General features: G+C 37.8%; 2 protein-coding genes across 6 annotated transcripts; one reads left to right on the top strand and one right to left on the bottom strand.

Moving 5' to 3' along the window:
• The first annotated feature begins 432 nt into the window (after positions 1-432).
• Positions 433-3,657, top strand: abt1 (activator of basal transcription 1). 3 transcript variants are annotated; one of them, XM_062998579.1, is made up of 4 exons: positions 433-542; positions 980-1,323; positions 1,910-2,085; positions 2,560-3,657. In XM_062998579.1, exons 2-4 carry the CDS (start codon positions 1,020-1,022, stop codon positions 2,932-2,934), a joined length of 855 nt encoding a protein of 284 aa, XP_062854649.1. In that variant the 5' UTR covers positions 433-542; positions 980-1,019; the 3' UTR covers positions 2,935-3,657. The 3 variants fall into 3 exon arrangements, with proteins under 3 accessions (XP_062854649.1, XP_062854650.1, XP_062854648.1); XM_062998580.1 differs by having other exon boundaries at positions 977-1,323; XM_062998578.1 differs by having other exon boundaries at positions 946-1,323.
• Positions 3,658-7,428: 3,771 nt separating this feature from the next.
• Positions 7,429-21,525, bottom strand: comta (catechol-O-methyltransferase a). Of its 3 annotated transcripts, XM_062999224.1 has the most exons (7): positions 21,333-21,525; positions 21,109-21,204; positions 15,395-15,563; positions 14,015-14,132; positions 11,329-11,522; positions 9,194-9,325; positions 7,429-7,735 (listed from the first exon to the last, which is right to left on the bottom strand). In XM_062999224.1, exons 3-7 carry the CDS (start codon positions 15,560-15,562, stop codon positions 7,556-7,558), a joined length of 792 nt encoding a protein of 263 aa, XP_062855294.1. In that variant the 5' UTR covers position 15,563; positions 21,109-21,204; positions 21,333-21,525; the 3' UTR covers positions 7,429-7,555. The 3 variants fall into 3 exon arrangements, with proteins under 3 accessions (XP_062855294.1, XP_062855293.1, XP_062855292.1); XM_062999223.1 differs by lacking the exon at positions 21,109-21,204 and having other exon boundaries at positions 21,323-21,525; XM_062999222.1 differs by lacking the exon at positions 21,109-21,204.
• Positions 21,526-24,699: the final 3,174 nt, after the last annotated feature.

Here is a 24,699-nt window from a genome sequence, read left to right as displayed (position 1 = left end):
CAGAATAAGGTTAGTGTGATTTTTCAGTCGTTTGCTCTGTAATGCTGAATTTCAATATATGGAACTGAAGCTAAATTAAAAAAAGCTTTAAAGCTTTTTTGAAAAATGATGAGGCCAACTTTTTTAAAAAGTAGATTGCGATGACCTGTTGACTGAAATATTAGATCTCAAGCCACAAAAGTATGGGCACCCCTGGTCTAGACTATCTTTGTGCACTGGGTCACATGCACAGTTTGTTTTACATAAGTAATTTTTAACACCTGTGTGGAAAGGGTGTGGATGAACCACCGACTCTCAGTCACTATAGGGGTTGTTCACAGGCTTTTGAGCACAATTTGTTTACTTCTGGTGTTCTATTGAATTAAGACCTCTGTGACTTTAATGCGCCTGCCTCTCATGTCGCCTGTGTATGACGTCAGGGGTACGCGCTGAAACACGTGTTGTAAACGTTAGTACGAGAACCTGATTGTATACAGATCTACTTTATTGTACTAAATTAATCAGTATTGATGGAGGATAACGTTGTGTAATATACAGAAAAGGTAAAACTACCTATTTATTTAATAAACCTTTATCTTGATCTTCAATATATGCGCAGGTTGACTATTTTCAGTTCATACTGTTGCATTACAAGTCTTCATTTGTTATTTTAGTTATTTGCTAATGTTTAGCAGCTTATGGTCACGTTCGTTCTATAGAAAGTTACATGTGCGCAAGTTGTTGGGAACTGTAATCACCTCTTAATGGAAATGTGTGTACCTTTAAAGCCTTTTCTTGTACCGTTTAGATCGTGACATACAGTGGAGGCTGTGAACATGTTAATATGATTGCTATAATAATCTGTTTGAATCCATTTTAGTAACCCAATGTCAGGTTATCACCCCATAGGCTGTCTTGTTTTGGTGAAACAGAGCACAGATTTTTGTCATCTTGTTGTCATTGCAGTGGTAAAATTCCTGCTCTTATTGTCATCTAGCAGTTGTTCAAGACAAGTGGACCAAGCTAATAACTGTGCTGAAATGGATCCAAACACAAGCAGTGCAGACAAAGATGAGGAACTAAACATGTCTGAGGAGGAGGAGAATGCATCCAAACACAGTAAAGCAGAGAATAGCGATGGTGGTGGTGATGCTGGTGATAGTGGTGATAGTGAAGATAAGGAACTGGATGATGGAGTCAGCACATCCAAGAAAGCTAAGGGAAAGAAATGTGTGCCAGGTATAGTGTACCTGGGACACATTCCACCCAGACTGAGGCCCAAACATGTACGCAACATGCTCGGTGTGTATGGAGAAATCGGCCGCATCTTTCTCCAGTCTGAAGGTAAGAATGCAGAGTTAGGGTAAAAGACCTGAATTTATTGCAATCTTGTGCTAAGAAACACTGTCTTTAAACTTTAATTGCATTTTTAGAAAGTGTCCCAACTTTTCTTGAAATTGGGTTTGTAGATAACACTAATAACCTGTAGGGATATAATTCAGTAGCATGCATACAATACAAAACAGCTATAATAAAATTAAAAACAAACAAAAAAAACTAATAATATTAAATTAGAATTCAGTTGTCTTCCATAGAAGCCAAATTTTTGCCAGTACAACTTCATTTAATTAAAGCCAAAAGTAACAGCATTTTGTTGCAAAAATGAGGTGCAAAGTTACATGGAGATTTAATGCATTTTACTTGGATGGTCAGCATTATTGTTTCACTGGTTGTGTATTGTGTAACTACTTTGTGTATTGTGTAACTACTGACTGGAAGAACAATACCAGAGAAGGGCTTTAGGTGGTTTTATTTCATTAGTTTTTTTTTATCATTCAGATATATTATCATATATATTATAAATATTTACACATTCATATGCATTGTTATGCATGTTTTCAGCCTTTTTAACAGAATTTGTTGTTCTTAGATCGCTCCATTAAGAGAAAGAAGAGAAAAGCTGGAAACCATGGCTCCAGTTTTGTGGAGGGCTGGGTGGAGTTCAAAGACAAACGCATCGCTAAGAGAGTGGCTGCATCGCTACATAACACCCCCATGACCCACCGCAAGAGGAGCCACTTCTGCAGCGACTTGTGGAGCATAAAAGTATGTGTCCCACACTACTACACATGTTTACTGCCTAGGGTTTTGTTTTTTATCAGTCAGGTTGCTTCCAGATAGCTAGGTAAAATATAGTTATATATATATATATATTCATTTGTGGCAGCATAATGATGTGGCAGTCATTTTTTGTAATGGTGAAATAATGCATGCAGGGCTTTTTCCACTGTGAAATAAAGTGCTGTTTGTTAAGACCATTTAGCTACCTCACAGTGATGCTGTAGTAATTAGGCCTGGTTGTGTCTAGTCTGTTTAGTCTGTTTGTACTCAAATATCACTTAAGGGTTAATGGGGGCAAATACTTTTTTACATGTATATTTCTGACATTGTATAATATATCTATATAAATAATACCCATAATAAACACATGGCAGCCATCTTTCACACATGCTTGTGTAGTTAACAGCTAGTATATCTAAATAAGTGTGTATTTTTCCTCTTTTCTGTATGTGACTGCAGTATCTGCACAGGTTCCAATGGTGCCACTTAAGCGAACGACTGGCATACGAGCAGACGGTGTACCAGCAGCGCATGAGAACAGAGATCTCACAGGCCAAACGCGAGACCAACTTCTACCTCGCCAGTGTGGAGAAGAGCCAGACTCTGGACAGGCTAAGAAAGAAGAGGGCAAAGAAGGGCGAGGTGATGGAAGAGAAGGGCTGGGACTTTACACAGAGGCGCACCGAGGAGGAGATGCGACTGGAGCGGATGAAGAAGAGCGGCCTGTCCAAGAAGAACCTCCAGAAAGCTCAGGAGAAGAGCAGGGCTATTCAGGAGAAAGCACAGTCCAACGTGTCCCTGCTGGCTAAGATCTTTAGCAGTGGAAAGTCCTAGGATTAAGCTGTGGCATAGAGAGTTTGCATCTCTACTTTTCTAGACTGATTTGATTATTTGTATTTAATGCATATAAAAACTGATAATGGTAAAAAAGAACATTAGATTTTATTGACTGTGTCAATGAAATGTCTAGTACATTGTATTTCTTTTTCTTTTATTGTAGTTTTGCATTTTTCCTTTGTCCTAGTGTTCAATTCCCTGATTGTAACCTTTGCCGGTGCACCACCCCTTCCCTGACCAAGGAGAGACGTAGGCTGTTACACGCCCACTCCAACATGCATGCAGAGTCTCACAGAGAGTCATATTGTATATAGTTAAACATTCAGTATGGTCTGTAAATCATCCCCCTCTTGTGCAGAAGCATCGAGGAACACTTTCAACTCCTCCCCCTCAGATGCAACACATTGTGCCTCTTGGACACTCAGCCAGGTTGTTTACTCAGCAAAGATTTGAATTAGAGAGCTCAAGAAGGGATTCAGTCTTCTGCATTACCAGAGCGGCCTATAATTACATTGTATTAATATACTTAAGATCTTAGTTTTCCTTACAAACAGCATGTTTTATGCATACACAATAATCCATTGTTTATTTTGTTTATCAAAATTCTGTTTTGTATTCCAACCAATGTTAACAGAAGGGCAAAAATTTATATTTATAAATCTGCAACCAATCGAATTTGACATGATTTCCAATTGAGCAAATAAAATTGAAAAGTTTCAAGTGACCGGTCCTTTTGATATCCAAAGGAAAGGAAGCCAGTCTTGCTTTTTTGTGGTATATAATATTATATAATCAGAGTTTAGATCCTCTCTAAAAATGTATGCATACACTGATCAGCCATAACATTAAAACCACCTCCTTGTTTCTACACTCACTGTCCATTTTATCAGCTCCACTTACCATATAAAGCACTTTGTAGTTCTACAATTACTGACTGTAGTCCATCTGTTTTTCTGCATGCTTTGTTAGCCCCCTTTCATGCTGTTCTTCAATGGTCAGGACTCTCCCAGGTGGATCATTCTCAGCACCGCAGTGACACTGACATGGTGGTGGTGTGTTAGTGTGTGTTGTGCTGGTATGAGTGGATCAGACACAGCAGCGCTGCTGGATTATTATTTTTTTTTTTTTATAATAATTTAGCGTGTCCAATTTCATCCCGTCAATCAACCTCTCACTAATGCCGGTCCCTGCTCCTGATTGGGGCTGACGAGGCCGTTCCACGCCTCCTCCGACACGTGCACAGCCAATCGACCGTCTTATCACCCACACTTGACGAGTGCAGCTCGGCAGAGCACCGTGCAAGGAGGATCACACACTCTGCCGTACCCCCTCCCGTCTCCATGCAGGCGCCACCAACCAGCCAGCTGCTGGATTTTTTAAAATACCGTGTCCACTCTATTAGATACTCCTACATAGTTGGTCCACCTTGTAGATGTAAAGTCAGAGTTGATCGCTCATCTATTGCTGCTGTTTGAGTTGGTCATCTTCTAGACCAGTCAGTCAGTGGTCACAGGGCGCTGTTGGCTGGATGTTTTCGGTTGGTATAATATTCTTAGTCCAGCAGTGACAGTGAGGTGTTTAAAAACTCCAGCAGCGCTGCTGTGTCTTATCCTCTCATACCAGCGCAACACACACTAACACACCACCACCACGTCAGTGTCACTGCAGTGCTGAGAATGACCCACCACCTAAATAATACCTGCTCTGTGGTGGTCCTGGGAGAGTCCTGACCATTGAAGAACAGCATGAAAGGCGGCTAACAAAGCATGCAGAGAAACAGATGGACAACCGTCAGTAATTGTAGAACTACAAAGTGCTTCTATATGGTAAGTGGAGCTGATAAAATGGACAGTGAGTGTAGAAACAAGGGTTGTTTTTAATGTTATGGATGATTGGTGTATTTTAATGCTTACTAAATTATTTAGTCATTTTAACGGTAGCTCATTAAAATTATAGACTCATCTAGACTAAAAAACATGTCATGCAGAACTAACAATGTACCATTTAAGAATACAATTGTACAGCAATGTGCTACCATTACCGCTTTAGAAAGTCAGATGCAGTGAACAGTTGTGTTTTTTTAGGTTTCTAGTACGATTATTAAAAGAAGTAATCCTCCATAGTAAAGACAGTGAGGGCAGCAGTTCAGATGATGAGATTATATTAAAAGTGACAGTGGGACAGGATGAGATGTACAGTGATGCAAGTGAAGAGTGTGAGGCTGAAGATGAGGGTCAGTCAGGGGCAGCAAGTCGTAGGTTGCTTGTGGCCACCATCCTGCCCCAGTCTGGACAAATCAACTTCTATCAGTGTCAGAAGTCCTCACTTTAATTGAATTCTTGTGGCAGATGTGTCATCGGCACGTTGTTGAACTCTCTAACCTTTACTCTGTACAAAAGGACATCAACTTACCTATGAATATCTCTGACCTAAACTTGATGCCAGCAGCAACATAGTCCTGAGAGTGGCATCTATTATAAGAGCAATCTTCAGGCTATATCATGACAACCGCTTCACAAGCACAGGTCCTTTAATAGAAATGTCAAAGAAGATCTACTGCCTTGGCACAGTGTGAGCCAACAGGCTGAATGTTATTTATTGTAAAGTGATAAGGATTTGAAGACAATGGGTCGTGGAGCTTTTGAAAGAGTAGCCACTTATAAAAGTGGAAAACTCATTGCAAGCAAGTGGAAGCGCAACTGTACTGCTGAGCACATTTTTAGGGACAGATCCAGCTTGCACCAGGCAGAGATGGGACAGTAAGCTGAGTGTGGTTGCAGATGTGCAATGTACGTTTCCTGTTGTGACCTATAATGAGAACATGGGAGGGGTGGACTTGATTGATTCATTGGTTGCCCTGTACAGTACAGGAATAAGATCTCAAAATCATGCGTGTCCAAAAAGGCAAAAAAGAGCTTGGTCTGAGAGGGATTAAGACATCAATGGCTGAAGTGGTCTGTGAGCAGGGGTATGCAGTCACATGAAACATGGATGACTCAGACTAACCCACAGGTGTTGACATGAGATGGCAGAGGAAGCCAGAATAAATGCCACAACAAGCGGTCAGGAAGGATGGCATGATTCACTGGCCCTACTGTTCAGACAAGCAAGGTCATTGCAAGAAAGAGTGATGCACAGCTTAAACCAGAAATTGTTTGAAAAATGTGGGGTGCACTGATGCTTTATTGCCAAGATAAACTGCCTACAGAAAATCCAAGTCCAACATTCTATAAAGACAAACAAGTTGAAAGAGATGGGTTTCATTATTATATATTATAGGAATAGTTCAGATTACAAGATTTATGTAGATGCAACAAACTTTTTTGTAACTTCATTACAAAAACAACAAGTAATTCCAAACCAGAAAATCTGTTAATGTTGAAAGTAGTGTTTAATTTCACATGTAAGAAATTATTTTGTTATCTTACATGTAATCTAATAATTTTGTATGGCATATCCCTAATGGGTCAAAGTAATTCATAAATTGCATCTAGCCAAAATAAAGGTTAAAGTTCAGAAAATAAAATTGATTTATGCCTTTGGTAAATTTGTAGAAATACCAATTAAATTGGCAAAATGCAGTGTAACTTTTTTTGACACACCCATTGCTAAATCAGTCATACGCTTTCAATGTTTAGGTAAGGATCATTCCTGTTCCAGTCTGACTTTTTTCCTGTGCACAGAGCCTTGAAGTCATCCACACTGAACACCTTTAGGATAAAGTAAAACGTTGATTATAAGACAGGTCCTCTGATCCAACATCAGCGCATGTTCTCACAATTTATTATTTCAGATAATGGGCACACATCCCCCCCGCCCCCCCCCCCCCATGACACTACCAAAAACTTGTGGAAAACCTAGAAACCTTCTTATATTGGGCAAGGGCAGAGGGGGGTTATTTGTCCATAGCTCTAGCAGTCCAACGCACAAGCACAACACTGCAGTTTTGAGTCAGAATGTCAACAGAGCCACAGACCTGGCTGGGCATCCACACACAAAACACAACTGGCCATGTTTGAGGGTAATCTCTTTCTGCTGCGGTATGTGATCTCTGGGACTGGTCGCAGACTGGTGATTCGGCTCACCTTGAACCCATCAAAGCTTGTGTAAGTGACAATGAATTCACAACTGGGTTTGGAAATTACTAGATTCATAAGGGGAATAAATAAACATATTGTATTAAATATAATAAAATATGATGTATACAGTATATTACATAATATACTGTATGTTTATACAGTATATAAAGGATTCATTGGTTGACCATCTGGAACTCGACAGGATCAGTATAATATAAAAATGCTAAATGCAGCAGTAGTCTTGCTCAAAGAATCAAGTAACTTTTTGGTCAAGACAGATGTTGGATAAAAGTCTGAGTTCTCAAACATACCACATTTGGATGGTATAAAGTAAAAGACAATGAGTTAATAAGTAAAAACATTGGAAATCTTTCCTTTCTACTTTTGTCAGTTAAATAAAGAGTCAAGAGAATTAACAACTCAGATTATTTTTATTAAGATGTACAAAACTTCTTAACTTTTATAAAAATGGGGTAAAAATCTTACACCCTTGGGTGAAGTGTGTAAAACACTGTTAGAAACTTGTCCCAGTCATCTCTTCATCCCAAAAACACTGATTTTTCCAGGCCATCCTCCACTTTTGTGTATTCTAGATGGGCTGGGTAGTATCTGGTCTCGTATCGAGGATTATTCCTCACGTACTCCAGGTATTCAGGCGTTCCGGGACAGATCACATTGTCGGCCAGCAGCACTGAACCCTTTCTGAGCAATCCATACTCCTGTAGAAAGAAGGGAAAGACAGCCGTTTTAGCGCTACACTTAACAAATTCCTGTCCAGGACTGCACATTTTTTACAACATTATAATTCATTAGCATTTTCATTTACAATATGTTAATTAATGTATTGAGATGACACTTAAATGTTCACTGTTGTAACCCTGTAGACAGCATTTAATATTTAGTATATTTTACAGCTGATATATAGGATAATTACATACTGTAGCTTAGTGATTCTTAAACTGTTTGATGCCAGGACCTCCTTCAAGAGCAAAAATATCTGTGAACCTCCATAGATTTATTTTATGAAAATTGTATTTTAAATCTTGGCACAATTTAAATGTACATGGTGAAACATGAAGGTGACAGCATCATACTACTGGATTGCTTCTTAAAAACAGGGAAACTAATACCTAGTTCACACGACACGATTTTTGCCCTGATCTTCGCTCACCAACTGGTCGTTGCTAGAAGTGCCGGCTTGGAGGCAACTCGGTGTTCGCGACGTGAACTGTTTAACAACTCGACCCGAGCGGCTTGATGAGCGCTCGCAGACTGAAGTAAAATATCTAGCATGTTAAATTTCTGAATTAGTCAGCCGACTGGTAGCAAGTGCAGTGTCGAACTATAGCCAATGAGAACGCAAGATACAGAGTTTGAAAACCCAGGGGAGATGTAAAAACATGAGACAGGGGCATAATATAGTTTCTATCAGAATACATCGGCATACACTCAAGTTTTACAGTATTTGTAACCTTATCGTCCATGCCCAACCATAATATCAGCGTTGCATTGCATACATATTTATTTACCTCCAACTTTCTACAGAACAGAAAATCCCTGCTGGTCGGATAGCCCAATCCACTCATTAATTTTTCCTACTTGCTTTTACTCTGCACATCAGCACACAAACAACTTTGATTCTTGCGTTTGTTTTCGTGACAAAACATAGTTTGGGAGACCAGACAGAGTCATCCTGGTAATAGATCGTGTAGTGTAAAACCCCCCATCACTGATCAGTCGTGTAGTGTGATAACCACAATGACTTAAAAGACTCCCGAGTGCAAGAGATTCAATTGTGTAGTGTTAACTGTACAGCGACCCGGCAACTCCGAAAGTCGTGTAACGTGAACTTGGCATAATAAAAATAAGGGACATATGAATGGAACTGAATACATAAAAATCAAATGTGCACACAGAAACTCAGACTGGGTTTGACAGTTCACCTTTCAACACTACAATAACCCAAAGCATACAGCCAAAACAACTCTAGAGTGGTGTAGGCAAAACACACACAATGTTTCAATTGCCTTATTTCAACCTTCATTCTTGTTCAAAGTAATAATGGTGTATTGTGTGCCATACATAAATGTATTTTACTGGCCTTTCAACATGCCTGGTCAGAAGTAGCTACAAATACTATACAATATAACTCAATCTGGTTTTTTTTTTTTTTCTACCTCAAACAGTTTAATATCAGGAAGATATCGATCTTTCCAGTGATCCAGGAAGATGAAATCAAACGTTGTGATGCCAAAGAGCTCCTTCATTTTTGGAATCAAGTCACCTGATGAACCCTCCACCACAGTCACCTGAAAAAAAAAAAACGTTTCAGCTATGAGCAAATACCAGATATGGCAGAAATCTACTGCATTACCTCTGCCCTAAAAACTATTTCTGCCACACATTTACTGGTCATGTCTACTAACCTAAAGTAGGTTTTTTAGAGATTTATCAGGTTTACCTCCAGAAATACCACCACAGGCTGTGAAAGATTAGATTTATTGTTAGTTAAAAAAGGGAAATAAGTGGCAAATCTATACTTAAATGTTAATTAATTTATTTATTCAGCCAGCAAAAGCACAAATTGTTAGAATAGGTGGTGCTTTACATTTGTACACAGTTAATCCAAAACTGCAGTAAGTTTAACTGATGGTGGTTCAGCTTTACAATTTACATAGAAATATGTATGTACATGGTTCACAATCAGTTGGGAGGCTAAATTGTTTGTATTAGTAAGTGTACATATCTTTTTTGTGTGTTTGTGTACAGGACTGAGATTGCTTAGCATTTAACAAGACAGGCCAAAGACCTCCCAACAAATAAAACTTAGCAAGATTATTTTTAAAATGTTGCAACATAATGTCAAGTTAAGTTTGCTTAAATGCTAATTCATATGCTAATTCATGAGCTATTTAAAACAATTTTAGTCTTTTGTAGCTAATAAATTAGGTTAGCTAATATTAGTGGTAGACTTTGAGCTAGGATTATGACCATTCAGTGTGTATGTGAAGGCAACCCAAAATATTTAGGCTTATGTATATACTTAGCTATAGATGTTATACTGTAGATAGATGTTATCTACATTACCATAGGGACAAAAGGTAAAATTACTAATATCTTATTATGTATTAAATTACATAAATGGGCAAATATGTATATTAAAAGAGCAGTTTAATTCCACCTACACTTTTTCCTGCCCAGAGTAAAATGCTTTGCAATGCCAAGCTGTTAGGTAAAATATCAAGGTGTCCATAAACGTTTGTTGACTTGTCCTTCTCCTCTGGCCTCTGTGTTGCAACAAACGTTCTTATTTAAACACAGCACCTGTTTAAACAGGTTCTATTCCCCCTCTCCGAATGATAACAACCATTAACTTGGCCTTTATATTCTATTTCTGCTCTAGACATAGGCTCACATTCTCACATACACATCAGCTTTATAAACTCACTCTTTCATATCATAAACTGGAAGTTTACTCTGACTGTCTCTGTGCGATGAGTTTTTTTCGGTGCGCATGGTTTTGCAGGACTTCTCCTCTCATACTCAGCAAATGACACTGGAGTAGAAGATCTGAGCAGCAAGATTTCTTTAAGGTCTCTTAATGTTCTAACATAGGGTTGTCAAACTCATTTTCACCAAGGGCCACGTCTTGGACAATGTGTTGTTTTTCTTGGAGGCTAAATTTATACTGTATATTTATAGTGTATATCTACATTTATATTGTACTCCTTTACCACAGACATGGCCTCATAACACAAGACACGTACTGGTTTTTCTTCGTGAAGCACAAACTTGTATTCACTTTCCCATCTTTCATTAAATTACCCTCCTTCTGCTTCATTTTACTCTTCTTGTACATTTTGGGATTATTTGTAAATATTTCTCAACATCACTTGTTAGAAAACCGCCTCAGTTAAATGCTGATGTGGAAACACTGCCATCTAGTGGCAGGATTTGGGCACTTTGTGGGTGACAAAATGGGCATGCTTGTGGGAGATGCAGTTTATGTACGATTTTACAGTGTATTTTAAGACAATTGTACGTCTTTTAAGCTCTCGCGGGCCACATAAAATGACATGGTGGGCCGGATTTGGCACATGTGTTCTAACACAAGCTAATCTACTATTAAATACTAGCCTATTATTCAGATAAATAAAGCTTTGCATGTTAGCTTTTACCCACCAAGACTGGTATTGTTTGTGTAATAGTAGATAAAAATAAAAGATAGAAGATAAAACTTACAGTGACTAGGCAAAAAACTGGATAACATGGATTATCACTCTTTCTGTCTTTGTGATTGTGTCATGCATACCTTGTCTTGTAACCCAGCGTAGGCGATGACCTGCCGAGCGATAACTGCATTTGCTGGGTTAAACTCCAAAGTGATCAGTTTAGTGCCAGGAGGCAACAAACGGCCAATCCTTACTGAAGAATACCCACAGTATGTACCCAGCTCCAGAGCTGTGCTGGGGTTTACTTCAGTCACCACAGAGTCCAATATAGAGCCTGCAAACAACCACACACACACACACATATTGGCAGCCACTGATGGATCATTTATAAACTCAATGGAGTGGTTAATAGCACAGTTAAACATCATTAATGGTCTTTCTGCAGTTTTTCCTGCCTGTCAGTCCTGATTACTAATTATTAATCAGTTGCTTAATCCTAAATAAGGGTCTGTTGATTATCTACATTTTAGTCTGTAAATATTGCACTAAGAATAGGAAGTAGTGAGCAATTTGGGATTCCCAAACGACACCAATTCATCACTGTGCCTTGGCCACCCCCCACACCCCCGACATATTCAATCATGTCTGTATGTAGACACCTGACCGGCCAATATCATCTCTGTTAATTTAAACCCTGGATACCAGCAGTAGTCAGCGTTCACAATTTATTGCTGCGCCACCTAAGTGCCCATACAATATAATGACATTGAATAATATCAATTCACATTAATTGTTTTATTTTCTTGTACCATTTAACCATCTGAGTTTTCTGTTTGTTTAGCAGCTACAACAAATCAGCTATCAGTTGTGTTGTCTGTACGTTATGAGCCCTCATAATGACAACAATTAAACATGGCCAAAACTATGTGGACACTTTGTGTAGCACTTATTCATGGGATGTCACCTTTTCAAAAAGTTAGTTTACCCAAGAGTTTGGAGAAGGCCCTTTTCCTGTTCCAACAGAACTGTGGCGTTTGGCAAAAATAGAAGTCCATCAAGACATGGTTTGACAAGTGGAGTCTTGACCTCAACGCCATTGGACAGTGTACAGATTAATTTGTATGTCAATTACAGGCCAGCAACTAACTGCATTTAATACAGTTGTACACATGACTAAGATCCCTTATCTAAAGCTGTTTCTCATGGTTTTGGTTTCATTAGTTCTATCAATGCGAAATCTAGTGGAAGCCTGCCCAAAAAAGTTGAATGTTGATAAAACTTTATAACAAACATGGTTTTTGCTGTGCTGTGTCAGGTGTTCAAAACCTATAGCCATTTAGAATAGTGTATATTTACAAATACAAACCCCATTTAAAGAATATTTGTTAATTTATTTTACAATTGAATTAACAATTAAAGATTTGGTAATTTATTTGAATCTTAATTAAACTTACAAGAATATAAAGACATTAATTGTAATGTTTTGGCTGAGCAAATTGGTTGTATTTTGTAAAAAATGAATTTAATGGCTGCAACACAAGTAAAAGTTGGAACAGGACAAAATAAGAGTAAAAGTTTGGAGTATATTTAACTAACACTGAAACATTCCACAATAAGCATGTACATTGGTAACAGATGAGGGTCCAGCAAAGGCTCGATCTTTTCAAGCAAAAAGGGGTCATAGTTCACCACTTCTTGCCACACTTCATGAAAGAATTGTCAATCAGTTTAGGTCTTTCACCATCAGCCTTTCATAATATTGTGAAAGAGTCAGGGAATCCAGAGAAACACAGTTAAATGTGTGTGACCTTTGAGGCCTCAGATAACACTGCAGGAAAAACTGTCATGTTCTAGTGATAAATATGGACACATGAGCATTTGAGTAGATTGAAAATCAATGTTACTTATCACAGACCGCTGCTACATCAAGAAATCCAGCCTGAAACTTTATTACAGGGAGAGAAAGTTATACGTCAAGTTCTCTGGACCTGAACTTATTTTAGATGGACCGAAAAACAGTGGAACATGTGCTGGATGAGTCTGCTTTTCAGCTTATTTGAGGAAAAATGAACATTAAGATGAAAAAGGCCATCCAGACTGTTATCACCATAGGTGCAAAAGTCAACAGCTGTCACGGTATGTGGGTGCATCAGTACCCACGGTATGAGTAACTTGCATATGTGTAAAAGTATTAGTTATGCAGGCGATTTTAAAGACATATGCTATCAAAAAGGCCACATCTTTTCCTTTGAAGTCTATGATTATTTTAGCAAAGCAATGCCAGGACTTATTTTGCTCACGCTATACCAGCGTAGCTTCTTACACACAGGGTGTGTGTGCTTGACAGCCTGTCTGCAGTCCAAATCTGTCCCCATAATGTATGGCACATTATTAAAAGGATAATCAGACAACAGCAGCCACTGACCGCCACTGGGCGCATGTCCACAAAGGTTGAAAACCCCTGGGTTAGGAGTCTTGCTCAGGAACCCAACAGTGCCAGCTTCGCAAAGGCATGGTTTCAACTCTCTATCTTTCAGTGAGCCACCACATTATATATATATATATATATAAATAGAACACTCAGACCAAATGTTATTGCATGCAGTCTGTGTTTGTGTGTGTGTGTGTGTAGTTAAGCCATGCATAGGGCTTATTGACCCAGCAAACAGGTAGATGCCGTCACCTCATATTTATGAGCGCTCAACATAATCTGCCTCAAGGACATTCACTCGAGCAGGAAAAGAGGATGATGGTTTACAGAGATGTAAAGCAAACTAAAGAAAATAAAAACAATACAAAGCAATGGAAGGGCAGTGGTATGCTAACCTTTCTCATCTCCCACATTCATGGCCCATTCTGAGTGTTTGCAGAAGTAGTCGATGGCAGTAATAACACTGTCAGGATTTCCTTTAGTGGCGTTCTTCTGTACTGCTTTCAGCATGCGCTGTGGACACAATGAAGAGTAAATTTGCAAAGAAATGAGGTCAGATATTACTACTTGTACGACTGTGATAATACAAACCCCTTTTCCAGAATCTGCAATTTGTTAATTCTCTTGAATCTTTATTTAACTGATACTGATTGGTACTGATGTTTGTACCAATCAATTTTGTATTTGTATTTTGATTTTGACACTTCAAAAAGTTGGTACAGGTGGATATTCCGCTAGCACACCAGCGCCGAGATTCTGAACTCCTCGGTTCGAAACTTGGCATTGCCACCGGTTGGCTTGGTGTCATCTAGCGAGCATAATTGGCAGTGACTGCAGCAGACTCTAATTGGCTACCGTGTCTGCATAAATAAATAGAAGAAAAAAATTGGGACAGAGGCAAAATAAAATTTACTAAAAGTTACAGTGCTCCACAATAAGCAGGTAAATTGGTAACAGGTGAGGGAACCATAATTTGGTATATAAAAAGGATCCGCCAAGGAATCTTTAGGGTCTTTATAAGCAGGGATGGGTCGCAAATTAGCAAATCTTTTCCCCAACACACTCAGATGGTCTTTCACCATCTACTGTTCATTATATTGTAAAACAATTCAGGGAATCTGGAGAGATCTGTGCAGAGCAAAGCCAGAAACCACTTTTAGTCAGTTAAATAAAGATTTAAGAGAATTAATAAATCACAGATTCTTCTTTTTATTGCGTTACAAAAAACAGATTATTTTGTACTAAAGTGTACTGAGCGAACTGAGCTCGGTTGATTTGGATTAGAGTGGCCTGTGATGAATGTATTTGATTGTATGAAATTAAATTGTACTGTAACTGTAATTGAATAGATTTTAATAAATTGTACTAGAATAAATATACTGGACTAAATGGAAACATGGCATGACCTGATACGACAAGACTTAATTTAACGTTGAAACTAAATGTACTGGATTTAATTGGAGAGGATAGTATTACAATGGATTTAACTGGACTGGACTGGGATATACTAGACTGCACTTTAATTGATTAAAATGGATTCAACTGAAATGGACTAAACATGTTTGTATAGACTACGCTATACTGGACTTAATATAAAAGTAAACTGGATTGTAATGTACTAGACTGGGTTAGGCTAGACAAAATTGGGTTAGAATTACCTATATATAGACATACAAGTTTCATCATACTGATATGTACTAATGTAAAAAAAAAAAAATAAAAAAAAAAAAACCTCTCTTAAATGTCATGCCTTTATGAAGGTAAAATTTTTTTACCTGAGGCCGTGAGGAACCAGTGAGCTTGTCGCGGAGTCTCTCATTAATAAAACCATGCCATAGCAGTGCACACATTGCATTTCTTTGCACAGCTGGCACAACCCAGTAAAATAGAATAAAAAGGGCAGCCGCTGATAGACCACACACGGTTAATGAACAACACTCCATTCTGTAATAAACAAAAAGTAAAAAATGGTTAAAATGTTGCTTTAAAAATGCATTGTTTTTAATGCATTGTTTATACACTCAGCTTCACAACCAGTCCTGCCTGTCAAACTAAAATTCATTAAAAACACCAAAGGGACATTGGTAAATTGTTCACAAAAAAATTGTTAAAACAATGCAGTTAAAGCAAGTTTAGACTGAGGAAAAAAGCAATTCAATAACCACAAGCAAGGCTCAAAAAAGTCATGTGATATGTAATGCTATTAAAAACTTAGGGCAGTGATTTGTACATTCTCTTTGACCTGAATTAAACATATTACAAAACATGATATTTAATGTAATACCTTTTGGTTTGGGTTTTTTTTTTCTTTCTTTAAAAAACAAACAAACAATCATTTCAAGCTACCTGCTAATAGATTGTGACGGCTATTGACTGAGGCCTTAAGCGATATTTAAGTTTTAATGCAGCAGGAGCTATGACTCCAGAAGTCACCCAGCCAGGAGAAAAATCATTTATATACTAATGTAGTTTTATACTGATTTATATGTTTTAAATGCAAAGAAAGACCCTAGGTTTACAGTGCATACTAAAGTTTGGCCTTGAATCATCATTCATTCATTCATTGTCTGTTATTTCCTGGTCAGGGTCACGGTGGGTCTGATTCATCAGGCGAAAGGTAACCAGTCCATCACAGAGCAGACACACACACACACACACGCTGGCTGCAAACCTGTGGCCCCAGTAGCCTATCAAACTAGACTGTGCAGAGGAACACAACTCTGAACTTAGAGCAGCTCTTGGACAGCTGCCATCACGTTACAGTTTTATGTATTTTGCATTCAAAAAAGCCCTATTAATATGAGCACAGAGAAGTTACCAGTAAATCTTAGTAAATTTGAATCACTAATAAGAAATTAGGAGGCTCAATTTTACAGACGTTCAATGATGCTTTAGCATTTTTCACATTGCCAAATGAGTAATACAGTGGTACCGTGTAACTTGACGTCCCCCAAATTCGAAATCTTTGAAACTCGATGGTCTTCGCCAAGAAATTTGTACCCTTAAACTCGACTTTTCCCTTACATTTACATTTTCAGCATTTGGCAGACGCTTTTATCCAAAGCGACTTACAGTACTGTGACAGTATACAGTCTAAGCAATTGAGGGTTAAGGGCCTTGCTCAGGGGCCCAACAGTGTCAGCCAGGCAGTGGTGGGGCTTGAACCAAGGACCTTTCGCTTACTAGTCCAGTACCTTAACCACTAGGCCATATCTGTCCCTTAATCTTGACGTGTGCGACCATCGCTTCGTTTGCTGCTGTAAAACGTCATATAAAAGTGCAAATATGAGACGAATCTGCATTGGTGTGGAATAACTGTCAAATTCACTTTAAAAGTGTCCACATGTATCTGTGTTTAGCTGGATTTTCTCCTGTTCCACTTTTAAACTTGTAGTTATAGCTCAGGGTTCTAAGAAATGGTGAGAATCAGCTTTTCCGAGTCATTAGTTCATTGCTCATTAGTTCTCTCCACTGATGAAATTTCTCACTCATTGTCACATTAAGCTTTGTGCACTGGCACATTCCATAAGAAATAACGGCACAGCCAGCGCAAAAACAATTTTGCCGCTTCTCATGTGAAGGCGCCGTAACTGAACTCGCTAAGGAATACGGTATTCCGAGATTAAGCATCTCCACAATTAAGAAGCGTAAGGAAACAATACTGATGTAAAGGTAATGTGCAGGTTTTATTGTATTTTTATATAGATTTTTTATTGTTTTGCAATTGTATTTCAATGTTTTTTATAATATGTTTGTATTATTTTCAGTGTAAGTGAAATATTCCCACTCCCAGAACCAATTGACATCAAGTTTTAAGGTAACACTGTATAATTAACTCTATGTACAGTACAGTATAATAAGTGGCAGCCTCCACTATTCTAAAAATGCTTTACGCAACATTTTGGAGTGACTCAGTTGGAATTTATGCACATTCAGTTAAAATGATGGTCAGGCACTGATAATTTATGTGGTGGGGTTAAGCTTAGAAAAATAATTGCACAAAGCATATAGTTTATTTTGTTGATTTTGCACACCTTTTAGCAATGGGTGTGGATGGGTATTGGTTCTGTAGTTTTTTAAAAACCCTACAATAACCATTTGTTAATGTTTTTTGTTAATGGTTTCAATCATTTACACAGAAGACAAAGTGATCATTTTTATTATTTAGTTGTTTATGACCTTTCTTGCTCCTGTGTTTTAATCTGATAAGCCAAATGCAATGTAATTTTATTCTGCTGTGTACTCTTTTATGGGTGTATAGATGAATGACAATAAAGCAAGCTTAAATCTTGAATGCAATGGCTGCCAATGACATAACTTTCCTACAGTTGTATGTACACTTTACCATGTCTACTAGCATAACATGACAATAGAACAGAACATCATGCTTTCAACCCTTTTAAATTCAATCACAGTTTGACTGTAAAGCAAAAAATTTTAAAATAAAAAAATTCTTTGTAAAAATGTAAAATCTTGGTTCACTGAGAAACTATTATGTAACTAAGCCAGTGATAGCTCAGTGGTTAAGGTACTGGACTAGTAAACAGATGGTTGCCGGTTCAAGCCCCGCCACCACCAAGTTGCCACTGTTGGGTCCCTGAGCAAGGCCCTTAACCCTCAATTGCTCACTGTGTAAGTCGCTTTGGATAAAAGCATCTGCTAAATGCTGAAAATGTAAATGTAATATGTCAACATGGAAAAATACAGGCCCCTTTTCACTTAGAGACCATGTTGGTTTGGTCTGTAAATGCTATTTTAGGAAAATATGTGTACTGCACAAACTGAAAAATCTCCTGAAATATCCATTACCCTGAAAAGGGTAGTTTACCCACATTGCAACATAACCATTTACATATTTCCCCCCCAAGGTGGAACAGTTTGGTGGATGTGGCCCCAATGCACACATTATTATACAATTCTTTGTTAAAAGCCCATTTATGCACAACATGAACATAAATTATAAAGACACTGATAAAAACAAACATAAAAACGAACCTTGTACACCAGCACCAAAAACATTAAAAAAAAAAATTTCAACATGTTTTCAATATTTGTAGTTGATGTGTAATAAGATGTGTCATACTATATTAATTCTTTTTCAATACCATATAGCACGTCTCAAACTCAAGGCTCGCGAGAGCTTAAAAGACGTATGATTGTCATAAAACACACTGTAAAATCGTACATAAACTGCATCTCCCACAATCCATGCCGATTTTGTGACCCGCAAATTGTTTCTACATCGGCGTTTAACTGAGGCGGTTTTCCAACAAGTGATGTTGAGAAATATTTACAAATAATCCCGAAATGTACAAGAAGAGAAAATTAAAGCAGAAAGAAAGCAGGTAATTAAAGCAGGTAATTTAATGAAATATGGGAAAGTGAATACAAGTTTGTGCTTCAAGAAGAAAAACCGGTACGTCTCTTGTGTTATGAGGCCATGTCTGTGGTAAAGGAGTACAATATAAATGTAGATATACATTATAACCATACAGTATAAATTTGGCATTTTGACACCAAACACAGAATTTAGACTCCAAGAAAAAACAACAAATTGTCCAAGACTTTAAAGGCAGACCGCAATCACAGCAGGATACGTTACAGTCGGCCCTTTCAAGGCCACCATAATGCTGATGTGGCCCACTGTGAAAATGAGTTTGACACCCCTGCCATATAGTAATAAATGTTTCTGCTATTTAAGATAAACTGAGTTTAACATGAGGAATACCCGTTCAGAGGTCAACACAGCAGAGCAATTGCACAAATAACACATCACATATATACATTTGCAAAGTTCAATGCATTTCTTGTTTTTCATTTAAACAAACAACAGAAAGTGCAACATCGCTTTTTGTCACAAATACTATTGCTTTCAAAATAATTGCATGGCTTGGACAGGCTTAATGGTATTCATTTATCATAGTGAAATCAGCTTTGGGGTTTTGCAGCAGTAGTTCCTTAGCTGCAACATGTGTAATTGCTGCCAGATATTTTTGCTAACCACTCTGCCAACATTGGATTACACATTATATAGTAACTGTGTATTTTTCAGATAAACAACTGATCTAATGATTACCACATTGAAAATCTGTCATCAAACATTGACGTTGTTTGGTAATCAGCTTTGGTAACTGTGCAGCTACCTTGTTTGTGTTCTACTTCTTTTAGGTTAATAATTAATTATTTCAGTAATATAATATGTATAGTGTTTACAGAGGCTGTGATGTGTTGGCACAGACTAGAAGAATTATCTATAAAGAACTGAATAACTAAATGACTATAAAAATGATTGAAGTGTTATTTAAATATTGTCTCTGCTGCTTATGAGTATCATGGTACATTCCATGTCCAATGATAATAATTATATTTATTTTTAAACTATTTTCTTTAAAAATGTCATATTTTACCTATTAATGGAAAACATGTTGCAATATCACAAAAACATTATGTGCATCCTATGCTTCATTTAGCTTGAAATTTGTCATGATGTTCCTAAATGAACAGTTTTTGCTGTGTCCGTTTTTTAAGTTGAGGGTGCCTTGGTTTCAAAATAATGAATAAAATCATTAAGGGCAACAACATCTATTTTTTATTTATTTCAAAAGTTTAAATACTAAAGAAAAATTCTATTTTTTAAATTGAGTTTCTCTTTTAAATAATTTAAATATCTTTATTTATTAATGTCCGCAAAAGTTCTGTCAACTATGTTACTAACAGAACTCCACTCAGCAACTCAAAAATGGTTTGTTCTAAAACTATGTGACCAGCATTACATGATATTATTTATCTCTGTGGAGGGTATATTGAACAAACTGTGGTGAATGTCCTCTTATTTTTTTTTAATATTTTATCTATAATAGAACATTGTCAATGAGTATATTAATTGACCGTCAACTATGTTACATACATTGTTATTGGTTAAATTTTTTTTTATAATTTTAATTTAAATGTATGTTCAAATTAGACATTATTCTGTTCAAGAAATGCCAGGCAAGGTCTACCACTGAAGTTATGGGTCAAAATAGGGAAATTGTTAACTATGTTACCTAGTAGTCTATATCTACTGTCCCTTTAAAATAAAAATAAAAATAATGTTTAAGCTTTGCAAATAGTGGATATGTTTCACTAAAGGAATATATTAACTTGAACCACTGATTGTTCTATTGAGAAAGAACATTGTATTTGTACTTTTTTGGGGATGTGAAATGTACCCCAAATTATATAATGACCCTTATATGTATTTGGTCAATTCTGTTCAAAACTTCCAAAATTATCTTATTTGTCCCTTGGTCTTGTGCTGTGATGAGAGCTTGAGGACATGTATTAAAAAAAAACACTGTAAATTACTAACAAACTCAATAAAATGATCCTGCCAGATGTGCCAGCAGATCTGTATTCTTAGGAGCAGACTGCATGGATATTCCATGCCACTGCCAGGTTCTGTTAGTGGGCCTCCAGAGGGGAAGAGCTAGGAGCTGTTAACACTTACACCTTTATATTTATACAGCTACAGATGGAGCTCGAGGTGTGAGTTAAAGCTGTAAAACAGGTCTGCAGTCTGGTTTTGAGGAACAGCAAGTTCAGACTGTGAACACATTTATACACATGCTTATACACAACACATTAATGCGAGCATATATTCAGCACAAATATGACCACATGCATTTTACAAAACAAACAGAAAGCCAATATGTTGTCATAACCTGGTCTTACTTCCTGCTGCAGATGTCCACGTGTATGGATCACTTCCCTCTTCGTCTTCAGCACCTTAATCTTTCAAATTCTTTTCGTTAACCAGAGCCAGAACCCAGTCTTTGTTCCCTCGGTTTTCCTCAGTGCCTCCCTCACTGGTTCTCACAGCCAGTCTGACTACATGCTCGGTGAGCAGCTACAGGTCACACTGTGCAGTGCGCACACACACACATAGGCTAGCATAGTAATTAGTGATGGGTCGGTCGCGAACGATCCGGCTCTAAGAGTCGGCTCTTTAAAGTGACCGACGGGATCCGGCTCCGCATTGGGAGCCGATTCGTTTTTTTCCGTTTTTTTTTTTCTGTCAAAGCCGCACGTGATTGGTCAAGATACGTGGTGGCGTTTGTGTGTTTACACTGAGCAGGGGGGGAGGGGTTACACGCACAGAGAGACAGCGTGCACACGAACAGGAGAGAGAGAGAGAGAGAGAGAGAGAGAGAACTCAGCGCTTTACACTTAAGCAATAGAACACGAGAGGGAGTGTGTTATCGCGAATAAATCAAATAAGCCCTGAATTTCATATTAAATATGCTTTAATATTGACAATACCTTCCGCCAAAAAGTAGTTCCACAACTAATATAAAGTTTAACACTACAAAGCAGACATCTCAAGTTGCAAAAACTCATTTCAGGGAGGTAAGAACAAGAAGAAGAAGAAAGCAAGAACCTCCGAAGGGAAAAAAAGAAATAAAAAAAACCTCTCGCACACACCAAAGGCTATGGATGAAAACAGAACTACTAGGAGCTGCTAACTGGCTTAACTAACTGTTCGCGTTACAAACACATTAAAGTTCCCTAAATAGTGCACTAGATTGTGTATCAGATCATGGATATATGTTCCCTACATAGTGCACTAGATAGTGAATTAGACAATTGGTTATGTTCCCTACATAGTGCGCTAGATTGTATATCAGATAACGGATTTAAAACGCGACTGGGGAAAAAAAGGCTGTGTTGCCTGCGTGCGCGTTTGTGTGCATGAAGCTTGTCGTTAATGGCAACGCGTCAGCGGAGTAATACCATTGTGGTGTGAAAAGACCGTGCTGTTATCACGAATATCAGCACGTTTAGAACGCTTCTCAACCAATCAGATTGTAAGGTCGGAACTACCTGTTGTATAAAGCCAGACATTACACGCTAGAAAGGTGAGGAAAATGAGTGAGAGGAAGCATAGTAAAGTTTGGACACGAGAAGCCTCTTTTACAGAGAAGTTTAAACCCACTGAGCTGGTGGGAGACCAAGGGTGTGTTCGAAAAGCTAGGGAGCTCTCTACATAGACAGCATTTTACGTCATCCTGTGCGCGCTCCCGAGAATGAGGCTGTTCGAAATCCTAGATGGCTTAAAATCCTCACTTCTGAGGTATCTTCATATTTCAATGTTATTTTGGCTCAAGAACGAGTGAGCATCCGAAGCTGCCTTAGTGATCAAGGCAATCCCAGCATTCATTGCGGGTCGGGTGCTCTTTTCTCACAGAAAAATAAACATGGCTGACGGGGCGGAGAAACGAATGGAGTTATTTTCAAACGTAAATAAAATATTACTGATTTTTAACTTGTATAAACTTGTACCAAGTGTTTTTATTTGCAAGTTCGGGCTTGTTAGGAAATGTAACCGTTATCGGTACATGAAGGAAAATGTTATATTGATGTTAGCGTGCTGTGCTACCCCAATCCATTGGTTTTAATGGCAAGATGCTAAACGCGAAATGCGAAACCCGATGGAATCGCTATCTAAGTAGCGCGTTCGAATAACCTGCCTTATAAGCAGGGCCGGCGCTAGGCCCCCAAGCACAATGCAAGCAACGGCTATTTTTAAAATGATCTCTGAACCAATCACAAAAATGCATTTTGTTTTACAGTGTGAAGATATTTCCTTGCTTATTCCTGATTGGCTCTTTGAGTCATATAAAAATCGGCAGACTGCCCCAAACAGTTCAGTTCGGCAGTATATGTTCTGTTAGTGTGAGCGAGAGGCAGGTATACTGGTAAACACTTTTTTTTTTACAGAATTAGTATTCTTTTGTTTTCTTTATATTTTAATTTCCCAATAATATAAATATTCTCACTCATTCCTATTTCCACGTTTGAATATTCTCAGTCTGTGTGTAGGTACATTTGTCAGCTTTGACTTAAATTTGTATTAAAGCCTTTCAAGAAATAGAGTTGTTCTATTAGTAATGGCAATTTAATTAAGGGGGCGTATTAAAATGAAATACAATTAGATAATCTTTTTTCCTAATTTACATAATCAACATGTATTTTTTAATCATTGGGTTTTAAGTTTAAGTTCGAAAACATGCATTTTTATTTCTTTACCTTATACATCACTTTAAGCCAGTATCAATAGCTTGGCTGTCATCATTCATGCACAAATCAAGCCTTGAATATATTTCTGGCTTCAAAAACATGACTATCAACATGCCCCCTCATTAGGTTTTACTGCCCCCCCAAGCAAAGCAGTCCAGAACCGGGGCTGCTTATAAGTCATTGACTTATTAGAATCCTCTCTACTGAGGCAGCTGCCTATGTAGACAGTAAGACAGCAGGGCAGCTCCCTAGGTTTTCGAACACACCCCAAGTGTTCAGTCTACCCACATCTTATACATGTGATGGCACATAGACTGTGTATCTGTCCCCTCAGAGAGAATCTTTTTTAACATGGCAGATCGTAACAGAAAGGAGAAACAGGATCAACCCATCAAAGATGAGCTCCTTGGTTTTTCTGAATCTTCACTAAATTTTTACCAGACATAGTGAGCTGAATTATGGCTATATAATTATGGTTTTATTTGACTATTGTTTTCTTTTTAGTTGCAAGATTTAGACATGCTATGGTAGTCTGCATAAAGTATTTATAATAACTAGTGTGTTTAGCCAAAATTAGCACCACAGACTATGACAGCTGGCATGGCAACTGGCACTAGTAACAAATCACTGTTATAATATTTGACACCAGCTGTTATGACCAATCATTACAGCATATGACATCTAACATGATTTGTGACAATGTGGTTTAATTTTAAATTTTACCCACGGATCTACACTTAATCACTCTTAATGTCAAGGTAAAATGTATTAAAAATCCTAAACTGAACTATCCAATTCATTAAGGTATTCAGGTTCTTTGCTGTGCCACTCCAAAATTGTGGTCATGAGCATTCTGCTGGCATTATTTATTTTTAAGATGTGTCTAGAATTAGTGTCCACCTGTTGCATTTTGAGTGTACATATAGTGTACATAGGAAAGGCACACACCTGGCTTTATAAGGGCCCAAAAAATGTTTGCCCTGTTTTGCATTCTCCCCTCATTTCATCTTCTAATTCAGTC

This window comes from Trichomycterus rosablanca, chromosome 7 (genome assembly GCF_030014385.1).
Source record: "Trichomycterus rosablanca isolate fTriRos1 chromosome 7, fTriRos1.hap1, whole genome shotgun sequence".
NCBI lineage: Eukaryota > Metazoa > Chordata > Actinopteri > Siluriformes > Trichomycteridae > Trichomycterus > Trichomycterus rosablanca.
This window is presented reverse-complemented; position numbering and strand designations above follow the sequence as displayed.

What these genes read in the sequence shown, in the direction of transcription:
- abt1 (XM_062998579.1), top strand. Translation starts at nt 1,020, where the DNA reads ATGGATCCAAACACAAGCAGTGCAGACAAAGATGAGGAACTAAACATG. An exon ending in CATCTTTCTCCAGTCTGAAG is followed by an intron (nt 1,324 to 1,909) that starts GTAAGAATGCAG and finishes TGTTGTTCTTAG; the next exon opens with ATCGCTCCATTAAGAGAAAG. An exon ending in GCGACTTGTGGAGCATAAAA is followed by an intron (nt 2,086 to 2,559) that starts GTATGTGTCCCA and finishes ATGTGACTGCAG; the next exon opens with TATCTGCACAGGTTCCAATG.
- comta (XM_062999223.1), bottom strand. Translation starts at nt 15,562, where the DNA reads ATGGAGTGTTGTTCATTAACCGTGTGTGGTCTATCAGCGGCTGCCCTT. An exon ending in CTGGTTCCTCACGGCCTCAG is followed by an intron (nt 14,133 to 15,394) that starts GTAAAAAAATTT and finishes TTGTGTCCACAG; the next exon opens with CGCATGCTGAAAGCAGTACA. An exon ending in CTGATATTAAACTGTTTGAG is followed by an intron (nt 7,736 to 9,193) that starts GTAGAAAAAAAA and finishes TTCTTTCTACAG; the next exon opens with GAGTATGGATTGCTCAGAAA.